Source organism: Talpa europaea (assembly GCF_964194135.1).
Source record: "Talpa europaea genome assembly, chromosome: 3".
NCBI lineage: Eukaryota > Metazoa > Chordata > Mammalia > Eulipotyphla > Talpidae > Talpa > Talpa europaea.
In genome coordinates, this window is record NC_140069.1 from 98,303,405 (window position 1) to 98,323,688 (window position 20,284).

Genomic DNA, 20,284 nt, shown 5'->3' on the forward strand with positions numbered 1-20,284 from the left:
ATTACATCCAAGCCCTCTGGGAATCTTCCTCAGATTAGCCACACCCATCTGTCCTCCTGGACCCCACCTTCTAATGGCTGCAGCAGCCACATGGTCTCAGCAAATTCTTCCCTTGACTGTCCTGATTTGCATCATCTCTCCTGGGCCCTGGTAAGAACCTCCGAACAACAGGGACAGATCCCTTGTCCATGAGACACAGGAGACACAAAGAACTATTCATGGAGGGTGTGTCTTGGCTGGGAGACGTTTCACCTGATCTCTTCTGACCTCTGGATGTTTAAACCACATGAACTTATCAATTATTAAGGATTTTTTTTGTTAATTAAAAAAAGACCTGTTGACAGACTGTGAGCGCCTAGAGGATAAAATACCCTGCTCTTTTTATTGTGCCTGGACCTATGCTACCCACCCAGTTGCTGGGAAAATGGACACATGCCCACGGAAATTCTAAAGGGCAGGGTTGGAATATAGCTCTCCGGATACCAGCCGGAGCTCAATGTCCACTGACAGGAGAAACGGGGCAGAAGCTTGCCAGCAAGAGCAAAAGAAGTAAGCACACTCTAAAGAAGCAGGAAATTGCCAGAGTCTGTTTCAACATCTTCCCAGATCAGTGATGAGGACATAAAAAGAACCCAAAGGTGGTGATGGCTGGCCGGCTACTATTTCGAGAAAATTAAGAATTGCTAACCTACAGAAATGCAGATCTATGTGGACGATTAAGTAATTTGGGCATTCTGCCCCAAGGGTGTTGATGTGATGACTAACGACCACTGCAGTTACAGGAGGTGTGAGTGTATGTTCTCGGATCAGCTGTAGAGAGGCAAAATTAGAAAGTCTGTTCAGATCGGGTCAGTGCACATAGCTTGACTTTGTTCAAGATTTCATTACACAGTGAAGTGTCGGCTTCCCTTTTGATAGCCAACCTCCTCCATTCTACAGATGTGGCAAAGCACCCACCAAAGCTGTGACTTGAGCTTAATTTGGGAGTTTAATTTAGAAAGGCATCTATGCATGTACCACGGCAGCTTTCATCCACCTGTCTATCCCTCCAGGGACTCACACTCCCTTTACCTTTTAAAGTCTGTAAGCATCTTGCGAGAGCCAGGGAGGGAAGGAGCACATCAACCACATCTGTGCTATTTCTCCAGGCACAGCACTGAGCTCTCAGGCCTGGCAGCTTCAACGCCCTGAATGTGGTGCCCTCGTTGCTGCCTACCCAGATTCTATTCAAATTTGAGGCACTCGTACTAGGGATGAAGGAGTTAGACCCAGTCTAGGAGGTCTGCTCCAAGCCTGGTAACTGCATTGTTCTTAACAGGGGCTGGGTTAGGACGGGACATCTGCAGCAATTCTGGCCACTGACGCCTAAGGAAAAAGCCTGCCAAGGGTCCCTGCGAGCATCCTTTTCCCTCTTAAAAGAGGCACAAGGAAGAGACCAGGTTTCTGCCTCGAGACCTCCTTGTTCCCAACACCACCTTTGGGAACCACAAGAACTAGGCTGCTGTGGGGACGAGCAACTTGTGGAGGCTGCCACAAGGGGGAGCCACAGAGCCAAAGAACAAACCATCCACCATCAACCTTTGGTTAAAGGCGATTCACCCTACATTGCATGTTTTCTTGTGTGAGGCAGTAACAGATGTTCTTTGCAACTAAAGACACCCTAAAGGTTTGTAAAGTTATGGTCACTTTTACTTCATTGAGGGACAAGCAGTAGAGAGAGCTCATCAGCCAGGGACCCAAAGACACATGGCTAAGGGCTAGATTGAGAAAATCGAGTCCAGCCCCAAACCCCTGCCATTCATCTTCCCTCTCCCTCCTGAACCATCTGCACCCTGCATACAGAAGGTACATAATACCTGCCTGTTCATGTTCAGTGTTTCAGTCCTCCTGCAAAGAACCCAGAGACTAGGAGCAGATCCTCTTAGAAGCCCACACACACCACTTGTGGGCTCCTCATTACCAAGTCTCCACTTCAACCATAAAAGGGAATCTCCAGGAACCCAAACTACTGGACCCGGGGGGCCGCTTTTTCCAATAGTGTGAGAAATGCCTTGGTCTCGCCACTCGACTATAATTCTAGGATTGTAAATTGCCTGAAAAAATCAAAATGTTAACCACAGGTCATTACCAAAGTGAGTGACCAGCACTGGCCTGCACTGCGACCACCCAACTCTGCGCACGTCAGTCTGTAATTGCTTATCTCACAAACAGCCGGGGAGAGCCGGGGAATGGTTAGCTTTTCAGAAATGTTTGGCTTTTCTGATGGAGTAATTCATTAATGGCCACCAGCTATGAGACCCAGCAGGTCTGAAAGATGGACCAAATGAAGCTGATGCAGGGAGCAAATTCACACAGAGCCCTCAGGACATTATTCTTTCTAAATTCTGTGCCTCTGCAGTTGCCCTGGAAAAAATCCTGCGTTTTGTGGGCCTGGGCTTATATCCTGAGTCAAGGCAAACTAATTAACTTCTGCATTTCAGGCTCCTCAGATGTAAAATAAAGATGAACCAATTACTCTTTCAACTGAAAGTGCTTGGTGTGCTGCAGGTGCTGTGCAGGGCCATCGGGAGCAAAAGCAGATGCTGTAGGAGAGACACGCGGATTGGGCAGTCAGCACACACCTCACCATGTGGTCGGCTGATGTCCAGCAGGGGGACCCGGGTGATGGGGTTCCTGAAGGAGGCTAATCCCAGCAAGCGACGGGCCAGGTGAGGTGGAGGGAGGGGTCTGTGTGGACAGGCTTGGGGTGAGAAAGCCTGAGGCGTTAATTCCAGAGATGGAAATAAACTCAGGTGACTGGCCTGGAGGGGGTGAGAGGAGGGTGAGAGAGAATGCTGGAGAGCAAAAGTGTGTGTTGTCATCATCCCAGGACAGCAGAAAGTACAGGAGGGTTTGAGCCAGTCACATGATCCCATAGCTAACATGTGGAGAGTCAGCTGGAAGGGGTGGGTGGGGGGATGCACATCTCCGAGGACATTCAGGTGGGAGACAGTAGATAGAGGACAGCACCAGGGATGTGGCTGTGAGCTGGGGCAAATGGAACAGGTAAGAAAGGTAATCAAGAGGCAGAATCTGGGGCCTCCCTGGTGGTGCAGGGGTTTTCTCAGCATTATCAAGCTATTGTCAGCTATTAAAACATGAGTTCCATCCCCAGCCAGGGAGCAACCCACATGGTACAGCAGACCTGACTCCCCTGCTGCTCCCCTCAGCAGTGTCTTTCAGTAGATCCACCTGTCCTGCTCCCCACTCTGTCTCTGGTGAATCCTCTCACCTCCAGCACCGCTGGCCTACAACCCAGTTCTTACATGCATAAATAAAAATAAATCTTATTAAAAAAAAAAAAGAGGCAGGGCCTCTATAGTGGCACAGAGGGTTGATTGCCGCACTATGAAGCTATCTGCAGCCTCTGCAGCACAGGTTCAATTCCCGGCCGGCCAGGGAGAAACCCACATGGCACAGCAGACCTCTCCTGTCTCGCCTGCTGCTTCCCTCAGCAGTATCTTCGGCCCGTCTGCCTGTTCTGCTCCCTGCTCTGTCTCTGGTGAATTCTCTCACCCTCCCACACCTCTGACTGTACCCCAGTTCTTATATAATCTTTAAAAATATATATAATTTTAAAAAAAGAGGCAGAATCAACTAGTGAGAGGCATGGTGTAGGAAACAGGCAAGGAAGGAGCCAAATCTGATACTCCTCTGTCTGGCTGACACTACTGGGTTTATGCTGTAGCAACCAGCAGCTTGGAAGGAGGCAGGCAGAGAACTGGTTTGGAGAGATGATGAGATGCTCAGTGGTGGGGAGAATCCAGGTCAGACACTGGGTGCATACTCTGGGGAAACAGACATCCACTCACCTGAATTCTAACTCCTGACTCACTCCAGCCACCCCAATTTTGTACACTGTATCTCAAAAATTCTAAAACACTTTTCATACCTTAATATTTCTGAAATCAAGATATTTTAAAATTGATGGGTGATATGGTTACTTGGCAGTGTTCTTCCTCGTTGGTATAGAAAATAGCAGTGCATCTTAGAGTGGATACAACAATGTCTATCAATCATTGAAGAAAATAGTACTTGAATGTCTTTCGTTATGATGTAAATCCTACCTAGTTCCCAAAAGATCTAAAGTAGCCTTTAAAAGTTAAACTCATAGGACAGGATGCTTTCAAAGATGTCAAAAGTCACTCCAATGGTGAAATGTTGGAAAGAATTCTCAAAAGGCCCTTCTAGCCCTACTCTCCTGCATAAGGGGTGGTCAGCTGGCTATACTTTTCTGCAGATAAAAACAATTGAAGGTCACAGAAGGTCATACATGCCTCTAGGAGCTCCTAATCTAAAGAACTAAAACCAACTAAAGCAGGAGACATAATTTAGGGGGGAGTGGCAATAAATTAACTTTCAGACATCACAGAGAGCGATATGGACTTGGGGGGGGGTCTCAGGAAAGACATCTTTTAAAAAGAGTGGATTTAGCGGGGCTCTGAATGCTTCACAGGTGCTCATCCCAATGAAGAATGTGATGACCAAGAAAAGGTACTGATGTCTCACTGATATTATGCATGGTTTCATACATCTTTATTCAAGAGTTGAATAAGCATGTCCTGCTACAAACAACATATGCAGAGAACAGACTGTGCGCTTTCCAGCTTTTCCAAGGCAGGGCTCCGTGTCTAGGGCCACACTTGTTTGGGGAGCAGCCAGCTGCTGGCAGTAATGGGATGAGATGAGGTGGTTATACTTAAGGCCATGAAAATGGCAGCTGACAGGAAGACAAGGCAGAACAACTGAAGAGTTTATAATAGAATGCTAAATTAAGAATAAAACATGAATGTGAGACACAATGAAAAGATCTTAATAAATGTGGTATTTTGCATTAGGAAGAGAGAGAAGCATGTGATCTATGTTAGCACAGTTTCCATCAAGGATGATTTCAGATAAACACAGAGCTTTCACTCAAAGGGGGAGCTCTAGGTATCTGGAAGGTTAATTCCCATGGAATGCCTTTGTGCCCAGCATGCTAAATGCTATATATAGCTACATAACACTGCTTGTTGTTTTAAATAGATGAAGTTTGAGATATGCACACATCTCCTGACAATAAAGCTATTGCTCTGAATTCTCAGGGCAAAAGCAACATGTATACAGATGACAACTTATCTAAATAACCTGAAATAAAAGTAACTGCAGATCAGCCCTGGAGAATGTACGGTATTTAAGCATTACTAATCACCACTCCCAAGGCCACACGTGTGCCAAACAGCATCTTATCAGTCAATGTGGGAGTCCAGAGACAACAGATAAACCGTCCTACTGCAGCCCGATCTCCATCCCCTGGCCCGGAGTCCTCCCGCCCAGACTCATCCCTCCCTGTAGCTCACCTTTACCTCTAAACAGCAGAACAAGACAGAGGTGACCGTGACAAGTCACTTCTTCCATTTCTAGACCTGGCATTTGTTCTTTGCTTGTTCCTGTGTCACAGCCACCCCCAAACTTTCTCATCACTTCCCAAGGAGCAGGGTTTCTGCAGACCCTCCCGAGGTGCTCTCATCCCGCATGCAGGAATCCCAGGAGACTGGCCCACTAGTCACATCGGCTTGTGCAGACTCCCCTAGGCCATTGTGCACACCCAGCTGGCCTCACAAGGAACCCGCATTCACGCCTCTGCCCTTACCTTCTGTGCTGTAATTTTAGCTAAACTGACCTCAGCCAGCTTCTGCAAAGTGTCACTAAGCATGATTTAGAGGCAAGAACTGGAGCTCTGGAGCCAGAAATTCCTGGGTTGAATCCCAGCTCCAGCACCCAAGATAGTCTCTGGAGCTGAGCACACATCACTCCTTCCTGAGTCTCAGCCTCTCTCCTGTGGCAGCTCAGCAGAGTGAGAGAGGGGATGTCTGTGAGTGCCTGGCACAAAGCAGGTGCTCCGTGTGCATGTGCCCTTCCGCATCCTCTCTCCTTGCCTCCCACCCCCACTCACTAGCTGGTTCTTTCTCTTCACAGGAGAATATCTTCTCCCATCTCCACTCACTGACCCCTCCCACAGGCTTCCTGTTGGCATGGGCTCCTACACCTGAATCATGAAGAGTGTTTGAAAAACCTATATCGGGAAATGTGATTACAGAGTGCTGCCAGACTGCAGTTCTAGAAACAGAAATAACAAGACTGTGGAACAGAACTGAGCTCTAAAGAGGCCTTGGTGACTAAGGGAGCAGAGGCCCCTGGACACCCCAGGCCTCCTGTCTCTTCCCCTTTATTTGCCAGACTTAGCAAATGAAAATGCAGATCACCCAGTTAAATTTTTTCTGATAAACAAGTATTTTTCTATCATGTCCCATGCATTGTAGCAGGAAAGGAAAATACTTCTCTGCCAGAGAAGAAAAGCAGTAGAGAAAGGAAAATTAAGATCATGGCCTCTAGAGACAGAGGAGGCTGTTCCTTCCACCTGGTGCCACCAGAGAGTGTTTGAAGTTCTCTGACCCAAAGGGAATTCCTAACTGAGTCCTGGTGTCCAGGGAGTGCCAGGAGGCACAGGCAACAGCTTCCAACTCCAGTAAGCATCAGAGGCCACTGGGAGGTGAATGGGTTTTGAAGACTGCAGTTGCCCAACAAAATCTGCCGAGATGTTCCATACGTGCGCATGATGGCATCTGTTACTCATTCATTTTTTAAACATAATTTTGTTCAATAAGCAAATGTATTTTATATTTGATAGACTCCTAAGAACTTGCAAAAAAGAAGATAAACCACTCATACTTACATGTGAGTTTCCTTAATTTGGATTTGCACTTTCTTTTTAAAGGAAAAAAGGGTGATAAAATTACACATGAATATGCACATATGTTACTGTACTAACTGAAATATCATCTCTCATTAGAATTGTGGCAATAACCTCTTCAATTGGACTCCCTGCTTCCGCCAGCAGGTCTCTTCTCAACCCAGAAGCCAAAATGATCTTCTAAAACATAAGTGGGATCACATCACTTTCCTGCTCATAGTCTTCAGTGGTTTCTCATCTCACTCCAGCAAGAGTTAAAGTTTGACCCATGACCTGTGCAATCCTGGGGGTCTGCCACTCACTCTCTCCCCCTCTGGTTGGGGTGGGGGTGTGGTGTGTGTGTTCTGCATAGAAGAGCTGGGTGTAGGCCAGAGGTGTGGGAGGGTGAGAGGATTTACCAGATACAGAGTGGGGAGCAGAAGAGGTAGATTTACTGGAATACACTGTTAAGGGAAGCAACAGGCAAGACAGGAGAGGTCTGCTGTGCCAGAAGTGGATTAGCTCCTAGGCTGAGGATCTGAGACAGGGCAAGCTAGGGTTATTAGGCAGTTTTAGGGATAGTGCAGGAGGGGACCTCTGAAAAATTTAGGGAGGCTTCAGACATAAGGACAAGCAAGGGAAAGTAACCCATTCCATTAGGAAAAACAAACATGCCAGGACCAAGGACAACATTGTTAACGCTGGTCCTGGTTTCCTTCAGGTGGTAAAGGGAGGCGGAGATTGGAGAAATGGAGAGTGGTTTAATTTATGGTCACATTAGAAGGGCAGCTGTTTAACTTCAATGCAGGGATGCCCATCCAGAAGACTGGGCCATAAATTTAAAAATGCAACAAATGGGGGGAAAAAAAGCTGTTAGATAAGGAATGTGAAGATCCCCACTCAGTAGCAAATTAAGTGAGACAGGCGAGAACTAACCAATCACAAAGAGACTGGTGAAGTTTTAGAATAATGAGGGAAAAAATGGTATATATTCCCTAAGACACGACTCTACTTTGGCTTCCTTGCCCCTCCCAGGCCTGGTTCCCTGGCCTGGGAGTCCCACTTTATTTCTGCTCTTTTTCTCCTCAATAAACTTTTTCTTCTAAACAAACCTGCCTCTTCTCGCTTGCTTGCCTGAGCGTCTGCGAAGTTCCTGCTGCGGCTTCGTGAGACACCAACCCGTGGGGGTCTAGCGGCTGGGGCTCAGCGCTGCCCTGCAGCCTGGGATCCGTTCCTGGCTGAGAGACTAGGCCTGACAATTCCGGTATCAGATCCAACTCAGGCCATAGCAGTGACAGAGCTGACACTTAACCCCTAGGCCACCAGGGAGGCCCAGCCACACATTCTTGCCCAGGACGCCCCAGTGCGTGCCCCCTCCCCAACTGCAAGTCTGTGTTCCTCCAATGCCACCTTCTCCAGGATGCCTTCTCTAGCCACTTTTTCAAATTTCAGCCCTATCCCTTGCATACCCTGTCCTCTCCTGTCCTGTTATACTTTTTTCCACACCATCACTCGCTACCAAACTATTCTATATTTTACTTAGCTATACATTTTGCATTTCTTCCCCAAGAATGTAGGACAGAAATGGTGTTTTGTTCAGGCACTATCCCCAACATATAGAATACCCTCAGCATATAGAACAGTACCCTGCAGATAGCAGGCACCTGATAAAATTATTTACTGAACGTTGAATGAGCGTAAGGTGAAAATATAGAGGAGTTAGACTGGGGTAAAATATTTATTAAAAGCTAAACAAAGAATAAATACAGGGTTTGCTTCAAGACTTCAAAGTTGAAAACCAGCTCTTTTCTCTGAAGCCCCTCACATTCTTCAATTTCTTCTTTTTCTGATCAGAAAATTATAAAGAGCCAGGGGTGGGGGTACGATTTTCTTAATGCTAATATTAATATTTAAAAATGTAGGCCAGAGCATTCTCTCTGTTGGCATTTTGAAAATTGAATGATTGGGAAAAAGTACATATTTGCCTGAAGTAACACCCTTTTAAAATGCTTCCCAAGTCTCCCCCTCAGGCTAAGAACAGTCAGTAAAGTCGAGAATAAAGAACGAGTTCCTAGAGAGTTTTTGCACTGGGGCTATTCAATAAATGTTTGTTGATTGGCAAGTTCCCAACTGTTACCTTTAAACAAAGGTCCAACTAAGAGACCTTTAAATGTGAGACATGTCAAACCCAAAATGCCAAACAGAATTCTCATTACCTCTCAACGGAATCTCGTATGAGCTGCTGCAGGTCCACCTCCCGCTTCCTCAGGGTTCCGAAAGAGGACTGGCTCTCCACCAGCCCTTTGCCGCCCACATTCAGCTTGACCTTCCCCAGGGCCGTCTCGATGCTCCCGCTCACTTGGTTTTCAAACTTGCCCTCGTATTTTACAAAGTCTGACTCCACAACCACTGGAATGAAAGAGACATGAAAAAATCTGATGACGATACGGCCACATCTGTGCCTTAGATCACCCAGCTCTCCAAACCTGTGCCGACCCTTGGGAAACATGAGGCCGCACACACAATGGATAGCTGGCAGTCACGCTGCAGGGATGGCAAGAAAAGGGAGCCGCCCCCCTGGGTGCTGACAGAGAGCATGATGCGAACTGGGAGCCAAAGGCTCTACTAGGTGCTGGTTTGGGTTGTTTATCTTTCAATTCTTAGCACAGGGCTTTTTATCTTTCAATTCTTAGCATATATATTATATATATATATCAGATATATATACACACACATCTCTCTCACATACATGGATTCCTCTGTGTGTGTGTGTGTGTGTGTGTGTGTGTGTGCGCGCGCGCGCGCATGCGCATGTGTGAAAGGGCACAGAATGTATTTGTGGAGTTTGGCAAATGATTTTAAAGCAAACATCTATTTGACCACTATTAGGGGCAGAAACAAGAGTTTAAATATGTGCCTTTCCCAGGGTAAAGACTAAAGGAAGAAGCTGCGGATGACACCTCAGCAGAGAGAAAGCCACATCTCCCCAGCCCCCCAGAATGTACACTCCAGGGGCCAATGTTCCTCAGCTCTGGCAGGCTGGCCACTTGAACCTATCCCTGGCACCTCCCCTTCCTCCCCACTATTCTTGGAGAACATTCCCCTGGCCTTGATCACCATCTCCAAGCAAATAATTTCTTTCCCATCCTTATCTCATTCTATCTGACCTCCACCCTGTCCTTCAATCCCTCATCATGCAATTCCTTATCTTATCTTCCCAATAAAGTCAATGGGTGTACCTTCTTTTTCCTCTCCAGCCTTTGTGAACACACACACTCCGGACCCTCCACTCTGCCTCCCTGGCTCACCAGACTCTTAAGGTGCCACGACCTCGCTGGTGACCCGTCTTCAATTATGTCCACCTGGAACTGCCCTGTTCCTCACGGCCATACCTCCTATCTGCTATTAGATTGTCTTCCAGATCTCCCCTTTGGATCTGAACCCTAAAGATAAACATCTGCTGATCTCATACTTCAACTGCCAGGCTTCTATCTCCACACCTCTACTGTTTATTTTTAATCCAACCAAATACTAACATAAAGAGTCTCAATTAGATAGGACAGAAAGGGGGCGGAGCAACATGGCAGCGAGGAGACGCTGCGAGTAAGATCTCCCATTAAAAAAAGTTAATAGGGAGGAAAAGCGGCAGGTCCCAGTGAGAACTGGGACACGGAAGATAAACGGACGACTCCAGCAAACTGCCCGAAGAAGAAAGTGGCCATAAAAGAGGACCAGAAGGGAGGGAAGCGCAGAACCCTGCTCCCCTCCCCCGCCCACAGAGGCGGCACTCTCCCACCGGGCAGAGAGGAGGAAAACAACAAACCAAAACAGCCAACAAGAACAAAGGACACAGCAAGCGGGACTGTGAGTGGAAAGGAACTATTGCAGCCACCACACCCCGTGAACGGGAGCTGAGGCGAACCCTGCAGGATTCGCCGTGGCAGTGAGCAAACGGCTCCGGGCGCCATTAGAGAAGAACAAAGACCCCAGGAGACGCGCACACAGCCCGGGCTGCCGGTAAGCTTGCGCGGATAGCGGCGCTCAGCGCGCTTGAAAAGCAAGTGCAGACCAGGATCGCGGCTGCCCAGGTCCCCGCGCCTGCAACCTAGGCTTGGGAGACGACCTAGGCTTGCGGGGAGACGAGCGGAGGTCCTCACTGAGGTGAAGGTCCCTCCCTGAGTAAGCAGGAACCAGGCGCCCAGGCACACGGGAGTGGTGCAAAAGGCGCCATTCCCGCGCCACTGATCTGGGTTACAGCCCCCGTCCTGGAACTGAGGGCTTTGGAACTGAGACCCGGGGCACGAAATTAGGGGCGTGGGTTCCCCACGACGGTGGGGCACAAGGCAGACACAGCACCCCAAAGCCATTGAGGTGTACCCTACCATCCCCGCTCTGCTCCCTGTCCCACGGGGTGGAAAATCAGCTCCCCAAGGGCTCTAGGAGAGATCTCTGGCGCCACCTAGCGACTTGAAGCCAGCACAGGCTCCTGAAGGAGCTAGTGGCCAGCTGGGGAGTTAGCCCACACCCGGCCCCTTCCGAACAAGTAGTCTGAGCCCACAGGGAGAGCGAGCACCCACAGCCAGGGCAGACCAGGCACGCAGAAGAGTGTGCCTGACACCGGACGCGCAGGGAGTGTGTCCCACATCACCATTTTAGAACAGGGACATTTCTTCAGTAAAGACTACCTGCAGAAGGCTTCCTCAGGAGCCAGAGGTGAGCGGGGGAAGTTCGCCCACGCCAGACCCCCTCTGGCCTGCAGTCCAAGCCCAGAGGGGGAGCAGGAACCCACCGCCGGGGCAGACCAGGCGCACAGGGGAGTGTGTCCCCACATCGACATTTTAGGACAGGGACCTTTCTCCAATAAAGACTGCTTGAAACTGACAGATGACTCCTGGAGGAACCAGAGGGGAGCAGAGAAGCCCACCCAAGATGCCGGCCAGTCCCAACAACACAGTGTCCCAACGCATACGGCAAATTAGAAAACAGACAGTAGGGAGGAGAAGAACCACACGCAACTTAGCAACTCTCCAGAGAAAAAGCACACCACAAAAAGAAAACCAGCCCCCAGATTGCAACGACAGTAACTTGGAAGAACTTCTGAGCCTTCCAGAAAGAGAATTTAAAATTGCCATGATTAAAAAACTGACAGAAGTCATAAAGGAAAACAATGATAAGGGAAAAATAATCAACGATCAGAAGAATGAAATTGAGTCCCTAAAGAGGGAAGTAAAAGAAATGCAGGAGATCAAAGAATTAGTGGAAGAACTAAAGAATTCTGGGAAAAGCAATGAAAGCAGAACTGATGAAATGGAAGAACGAATAAGTGCTCTTGAAGACACAGAAATAAAAAGAACGAAAACAGAAAAGGAAAGAGAAGTACGAAGGAAAAAGAATGAAGAAAGACTTCGGGAACTATCTGACTCCATGAGGAAAGGAAATATAAGAGTTATAGGAATACCAGAAGGAGAGGAGAGAGAAGTAGGAACAGAGAAAATATTCAAAGAGATAATTGAAGAGAACTTCCCAAATGTGAAGAAGGAGCTGAAAATTGATATACAAGAAGCAAGAAGAACACCAAACTTCCACAACGAAAGAAAAAATACAGCAAGACACATAATAGTAAAGCTCCCAAGAATCCAGGACAAGGAAAAAATAATGAAGCTGGCAAGAGGGAAGAAACAGATAACATTCAAAGGAAAGCCAATCAGGCTGACATCAGACTTCTCCGAAGAAACACTACGGGCAAGGAGAGAGTGGAGGGACATAGTCAACAGACTCCAAGAAAACAGATGCCAACCAAGAATACTCTATCCCGCAAAGCTCTCCTTCCTCTTTGAAGAAAGAATATGGACCTTCCCAGACAAACAGAAACTCCGGAATTTCATTGCAACTAAACCCCCACTCCAAAAAATACTACAAGGAGTCCTAAAGCCAGAACCTCAGAGGGACGAATAACAATGAAAGAAGGCCAAAAAAAAAAAAAGTTATTAAAAGAATAAATAAATAAAATCACAGGAAAGACAAACACAATGGCAAATACAGATGTTAACATATCAATATTAACTCTAAATGTAAATGGACTAAACTCTTCAATAAAAAGACACAGAGTTGCAGCCTGGATTAAGAAACAAAACCCAACCTTTTGCTGTCTCCAGGAAACACATTTAGCTACAAAAGATAAAAATAGGCTCAAAGTTAAAGGATGGAAAACAATCCTACAAGCAAATGGACCAAAAAAGAAAGCAGGAACAGCTATACTTATATCAGATAAAACAGATTTCAAACTCAAAAAGATAAAAAGAGACCCCAATGGTCACTACATTATGATCAAGGGGACAATACTTCAAGAAGAAATAACACTCATTAACATATACTCACCAAACGAAGGAGCACCAAAATATATCAGACAACTGTTGTCCTCTCTGAAAACAGACATCAGAGAAAACACATACGTAGTGGGAGACTTCAACACACCACTATCAACAATGGATAGATCAACAAGACAAAAAATAAGTAAAGAAACCAAAGCTCTAAATAAGGACCTAGAGCAATTGGGCTTAACAGACATCTATAGAACACTAAACCCCCAAAAAACGGAGTACACATTTTTCTCAAGCGCACACGGATCATTCTCCAGGATCGATCACATACTGGGGCACAAGACAAACATCAACAGATACACCAAGATTGAAATCATATCAACCATCTTTTCTGACCATGAAGGCATCAAACTAGAAATAAACCATAAAAAGAAGGCAAGGAACTTTCCTACCTCATGGAGATTAAAAACCACACTACTGGAAGACCACTGGACTAATGAGGAGATCAAAGAAGAAATTAAAAAATTTTTTGAATTGAACGACAAAGAGGACACCAATATCCTAAATGTATGGGATGTAGCAAAAGCAGTAATAAGAGGAAAATATATAGCAATAGAAGCTCACATCAAGAAACAAGAAAGAACTCAAAGAAACAACCTAGTCTCGAAGCTCAAGGATCTAGAAAAAGAACAACAAAAAAAAACCCAAAACCAGTAGAAGAAAAGAAATAATAAAAACCAAAGCAGAAATAAATGAAATTGAAACTAAAAAAACAATTCAAAAGATCAATGAAACCAAGAGCTGGTTCTTTGAAAAAAATCAATAAAATAGACAAACCCCTAGCCAGGCTCACAAAGGAAAAAAGGGAGAAAGCACAAATAAACAGGATCATCAATGAAAGAGGAGAAATCACAACAGACACAGCAGAAATCAAAAGAATAATCAGTAACTACTATGAACAGTTATATGGAAACAAGTTTAACAATCTAGAGGAGATGGACAAATTCCTACAACTCTACAATCAACCAAAGCTAGATAAAGAAGAAATAGAACACCTAAACAGACCAATTACAATTAGCGAAATTGAAATGGTAATCAAAAACCTCCCCAAAAACAAAAGCCCAGGACCTGATGGATTTACAAATGAATTCTACCAAACATTCAGAGACGAATTAGTGCCTATCCTTCACAAACTCTTCCAAAAAATTGAGAAGGAAGGGACAATACCAAACACGTTCTATGAAGCCAACATTACACTAATACCAAAACCGAACAAGGACAACACAAAAAAGGAAAACTACAGGCCAATCTCCCTAATGAACACTGATGCAAAAATCCTCAATAAAATTTTAGCCATCAGAATCCAACAATGTATCCATAAGATAATTCACCACGACCAAGTAGGATTCATTCCAGGGGCACAAGGATGGTTTAACATCCGAAAATCAATCAACGTTATCCAACACATCAACAAAAAGAAATATAAAAACCATATGATAATATCAATAGATGCTGAGAAAGCTTTCGACAAAGTGCAACACCCATTCATGATAAAAGCCCTTGAAATTCTTGGGATACAAGGAACATACCTCAACATCATAAAGGCCATCTATGACAAGCCAACAGCCAGTATCATTCTCAATGGTGAAAAGCTGAAAGCAATTCCATTAAGATCTGGAACAAGACAAGGATGTCCACTCTCACCACTGCTTTCAATATAATACTGGAAGTCCTAGCCAGGGCAATAAGACAAGAGAAAGACATCCAAGGAATCCAAATAGGAAAAGAAGAAGTCAAACTATCACTATTTGCAGACAATATGATATTATACATAGAGAACCCCAAAAACTCCACAGAAAAGCTAATTCAACTCATCAATCAGTTCAGTAAAGTGGCAGGATACAAAATCAACACGCAAAAGTCAGTAGCCTTCCTATACACAAACAATAAATCTGAAGAAGAAGAAATCAAAAAAACCATCCCTTTTGTTATTGAAACAAAAAAAATCAAATATTTGGGAATAAATCTAACAAAAGAGGTAAAGGACCTATACAAAGAAAACTATAAAACACTGTTAAAAGAAATAGAAGAAGACACAAAGAAAGGGAGAGACATCCCCTGCTCGTGGATTGGAAGAATAAACATTATTAAAATGGCCATCCTTCCAAAAGCAATATACAGATTCAATGCTATTCCAATCAAAATTTCAATGTCATTCTTCAAAGAAATAGAACAATTATTGATGAAATTCATATGGAATCACAAAAAACCCCGAATAGCCAAAGCTCTCCTGAAAAAAAAAGGGAATGGAGGCATTACACTCCCAGACTTCAAACTATACTACAAAGCCTTAATCATCAAAACTGCATGGTATTGGAACAAGAACAGATATACAGACCAATGGAATCGAATAGAAAATCCAGAAATAAACCCACAGATTTATGGTCAACTAATCTTTGACAAAGGAGCAAAGACTATGCATTGGAGCAAAGAAAGTTTGTTCAATAAATGGTGCTGGGAAAACTGGGTCGCTACATGCAAAAGAATGAAGCTTGACCACTACCTCACACCATACACAAAAATCAACTCAAAATGGATTAAAGAACTAGACATAAGACCTGAAACCATAAAATATATAGAAGGAAATATAGGCGAAACACTACGTGATTTGCACATCAAAGACATCTTTACAGACACATCACCCAAAGCAGTGATAGTGAAGGCGAAGATAAACAGCTGGGACTACATCAAATTAAAGAGCTTCTGCACAGCAAAAGAGACAATAACAAAAACAAAGAGAAACCCCACCAACTGGGAGAACATTTTTGCACCCAACACTAATGATAAAGGACTGATCACAAAAATCTGCAAAGAGCTGATGAGACTCAACAACAACAAAGAAAATAATCCAGTCAAAAAATGGGCAGAAGAGTTAAAAAGAAACTTCTCTGAAGAGGAAATGCAAATGGCCAACAGGCATATGAAAAAATGTTCAACATCCCTTGCCATCAGGGAAATGCAAATCAAAACTACCATGAGATACCATCTTACACCAGTGAGAATGGCACATATTAAAAAAACTAGCAACAACAAATGCTGGCGAGGGTGTGGAGAAAAAGGAACTCTTCTGCACTGTTGGTGGGAGTGCAAACTGGTCCAACCACTGTGGAGAGCTGTGTGGAGATTTCTGGACCTACTAAACATAGAGCTTCCATATGATCCAGCAATTCCACTCCTAGGTATTTACCCAAAGGACACAGAAACATCAATTCCAAAGAACACCTGCACCCCTATGTTTATAGCAGCACTGTTTACAATAGCTAAGCTTTGGAAACAACCCAAATGCCCAAAAATAGATGACTGGATCAAGAAGATGTGGTACATATATACCATGGAATATTACTCAGCATTCAAAAAAGATAAACACATGCAATTTGCAGCAACATGGATGGCGCTGGAAGGGATCATGCTCAGCGAAATAAGCCAAAAAGAAAAAGAAAAATACCGGATGGTCTCACTCATAGCAGGAATCTAGAAAACTTAAATAAGGGACCAGGAAAATGAATAACTATAAGAAAGTGAAAATCAAAATCAACAAAAAACTATGAACCAGAGACACTTTTAGGGGGGCGGGGGCGGGAGGGGAGGGATTGGGGTCAGAATGGGGGGGCTGCAATTGTATGGGGAATATAACAATAAAATTTATTATAAAAAAATACACAAATAAAATGATAAAAAAATCTCCAAAAAAAAAAAAAAGAGTCTCAATTAAAAAAAAAAAAGTCTCAGTTATCATCATTCAGTAGGTTACATCCAGTCTCCTGAGAACTTCAACTGGGCCTTTTCAATTTCCCTGACCCAAAGGAAATTGACCCCAGGTGGTTCTGAGCTCCCGGTTGTATGTACTTCATAAGGTATTCAAATCCTCTCAGAAACTGAAATGCTTCTTTCCATCCACTCACTGTCCCAAATACTTGTATTTCTTTCACTCCAGTTGTGAAAACCATTCCCATTCCCTAACCAGGTTCACGAGAATTAATCACCATTCACTATCCTTGCAATTTATAGAGATTCACCTCCACCACCACCACAAAAAAAAAAAAAAAAAGGCGGCAGCTATGAAAATGTTCCCAAGTCAAAGCCTCTTCCTATTAACATCAACTAGCAAGAGCACACTTTGGGAAACGACATGGGAAGCAGGAGAGCGCAGCTGTTAAGAGCTCCAGGTTTTCTCACTAATATTCCTAGCTGGGGGGCACTGGATAACATTCATCTCCCCAAACCTCAAGTTTGCCAAATATTTAGAGATAATTAATATCTACCTGATGGATTCTGTTGCAAGTTGATGTATATAACATATCTAATACAGAGCCCTGCAAATAGCAAGTGCTGAATCGACCCACTGAGTTTACAGCAGAGCAGTATCACTTTCTGTTAAGCAAGACAGTCCTGTTTTACACGGGGCTATATCCAGACAGCAATGCTCGCTTCAGAACACAGCTGGTCTCAATCAGGCTTACTGCTATTCCTGGAAACTCTGTCCCTGGGACTGGACCCCACAGTGGGTCGGGACAATCAAGATTGTGTATCCCTAAAAGCCACTCTGAACACAGTGCCCAGAGGAGGAGTTTCATCACCCTTGTGCATCAAGTCATCGGCTGCTGCTGGTGCAAGGGAAAAGTGAGGGAACCAACAGACTCTCCCGGGGGCTGCCAGCAGTCAAGTTACCACCCCCCAACCTTTGCATCCCAGGGCAACACAAACCCACAAGTTTGACAAAAATAATGTAGGGGAAGCCTCCTGAATCTGCTCAGCAGACAAACTAGAGGACCCCACCCATGACAGTCCCGCTGCCAACAGGACCCAGAACCAGAGCTGAGCTCTGGGCTGAGCTGACTAGCCTATCTGGGCGCCTTCAGGGGTACAACTACATCTGGCCTCACTATCCCATGTAAGTCTCCCAGATCTCTCAGGACACCCCAGAAGGGGCACTTCCACAGCACAGCAGTGAAATGCAAATTATTCAGGGGTCCATAGTCTATTTTGTGAAGTTTTTTCTCTTGCCCATACTCACATTTAGTTATTTCACTACTCAATAAAAGTTCCACCAGAAAGCACAAAATATCCAGGAGGGGGTGATGACATAAAATTGTGAGCAGTTCATCTGCCCAGTGTTGGGCAGTTCTGAGAGTGAGCCTGACCAAAGACAGAACTGGCTTGGCTGCTTATCTTGAAGAAAGTTTGGAAATGGTCAACTCACTGATCTCTTCTATTTTTGCTTGAGTGGAGAGATACTATCATAAAATCACACTACTTTCAGGCTGAAAGAGGATTCAGACATCATTTGGTCCAATATTTAAGAACTCATGATACTTCCATATATCACCATGTTGCAAAAATCAGTGTAAAAGCCCCTGTTTACTCATTCTACCACGAAGAACCTATGCTAAAGCAATTGCTTAGAGGAAAAACAAAAACATCAAAAATTCAAAAATATTCATGGCAGTCTTATTCAGCTTTAAACTGAAACAGTTAAATTAGGGTGCATACACACAAGAGAATATCATGTTTGTTGAAACCAGCATTAAAAATATGAGGAAAAACATATAAGGTTAAATAAAAAACAAATAGAGAAAAAGTATATGTATGTTTCCAGTTTTGTTTAAAAATTTTAGTTGAAGAGGGTCTCCCTGGTGGTGCAGGGGTTAAAGACACAGGGCCATCGAGCTATCATCAGACACTGCAGCACTGAGTTGGATGCCCGGCCAGGGAAGAGAACCTACATGGTGCAGCAGACCTCTGCTGTCTTACCCCCTGCTCCCCTCAGCAGTGTATTTCAGTAGATCCAGTTGTTCTGCCCCCTACTCTGTCTCTGGTGAATCCTCTCACCCCCCCCACACCTCTGGCCTACACCCCGGTTCTTGTATGCATAAATAAAAATTAAAAATCTTAAAAGAAAATCCCTACAGTGAACATAAAATATGATGTGGTATTAAAAAAATTTAGTTAAAGAGCAAAGGTGGCTACAATCCAAGTATTATCAGGAAGTAACCCTTGGTGAAATTTGTGCCAATTTATTTTCTTCCTCATGCCCTTCTACATTCTAAAAATACTTTCCTGTCATAATGAGTCTGATTCTACTTTTGATGCTTGGCTGCTGACTGCTCTCAAGCTCCCACACCCTCCTCCCTTTCTGTTACACACATGGGCAAGCTGGTGAGAAACCAGAGTTCCCTCCTTTGGCACCTGCAGCAAGCTCAAACCTCGCAAATCCCACACGGGGCCTCCTCACCCCAGCCCCATATCCTAATCTAATAAAAGCTAAGCCCATCTCCTTATCTTCCCTTCTATCTGGCCATTTTTGGACCAGCTTAGGAACCTGTCCTGCACTCTTTAGAAAGCTTCATTGCATGAATAACACTTTTCACACCCTCTCATTGAGCATGATATTGAGATAACATCAGCCTCAACACCAAATTTTGGGTAGTAGAGTCATTCCACTGATATTGGTGACTGCAACATCCATAAATAGCCATGTGTTCCTTTTATACCAAAATCAGCAATATTATTTTTATGGGTCTACAGAATTTTGTTCACTTTGAGAGGATATTCTTTTTAAATGGTAGGCAAAAAAACAGGGAATAAGAGTGATTATAATACCTTATATTCACTCAAGACAACACATGTCTAAAAGAAGATTCATCTTCTATTTTGGGACGAGTTGTAGAATGTATCTCAAGAAACATACCTGGACTCAGAAATTGGCCTTCTGTGAGTACATCTCCAAGGGTGACAGATAAAAACTGATACTTCGGTCTCTGCCAAAACCAGAATCTCCTTTTTTTGGTGACCAGACTTAGAAGCTGTAACTTATCAGAGTCATTCAAGTTAGATACTGCAATCAGGTTACCACCAGAGTCAACTTCTCTAAGGAAATTCCTTGTTGCTTTTGCAAACATTTTGAGAGTTCCAAATTACCTGGGGGAAAAAAAAAAACACATCCCAAAATTATTACTTAAAGGGTTTTTTCATAAAATTACCTTCTTTCTCACTACCCTCATTTAGTACACATGAAAGAATGCCTTTCCCCTAGAAAGGTGCTAACTTATGTTCAGTTGATGACAATCCAAATGGAAATACTAAAAGATTGTGTATATAATTCAGGATGAGCTATGTTATGTTTTAGAAACCACCTACAAATCTTACTGGCTTA

At 44.3% G+C, this 20,284-nt stretch overlaps 1 protein-coding gene across 1 annotated transcript in view; it reads right to left on the minus strand.

Moving 5' to 3' along the window:
• The window catches only part of GSDME (gasdermin E), a gene marked incomplete at both ends in the record, with an annotated part of 43,456 nt that extends 23,426 nt beyond the window's left edge, over window positions 1-20,030 (minus strand). The window contains 2 exons of the mRNA XM_084229566.1: window positions 8,968-9,160; window positions 19,820-20,030. Of these exons, the coding sequence (XP_084085692.1) occupies window positions 8,968-9,160; window positions 19,820-20,030 (404 nt within the window). The remainder of the gene's footprint in view (window positions 1-8,967; window positions 9,161-19,819) is intronic.
• Window positions 20,031-20,284: the final 254 nt, after the last annotated feature.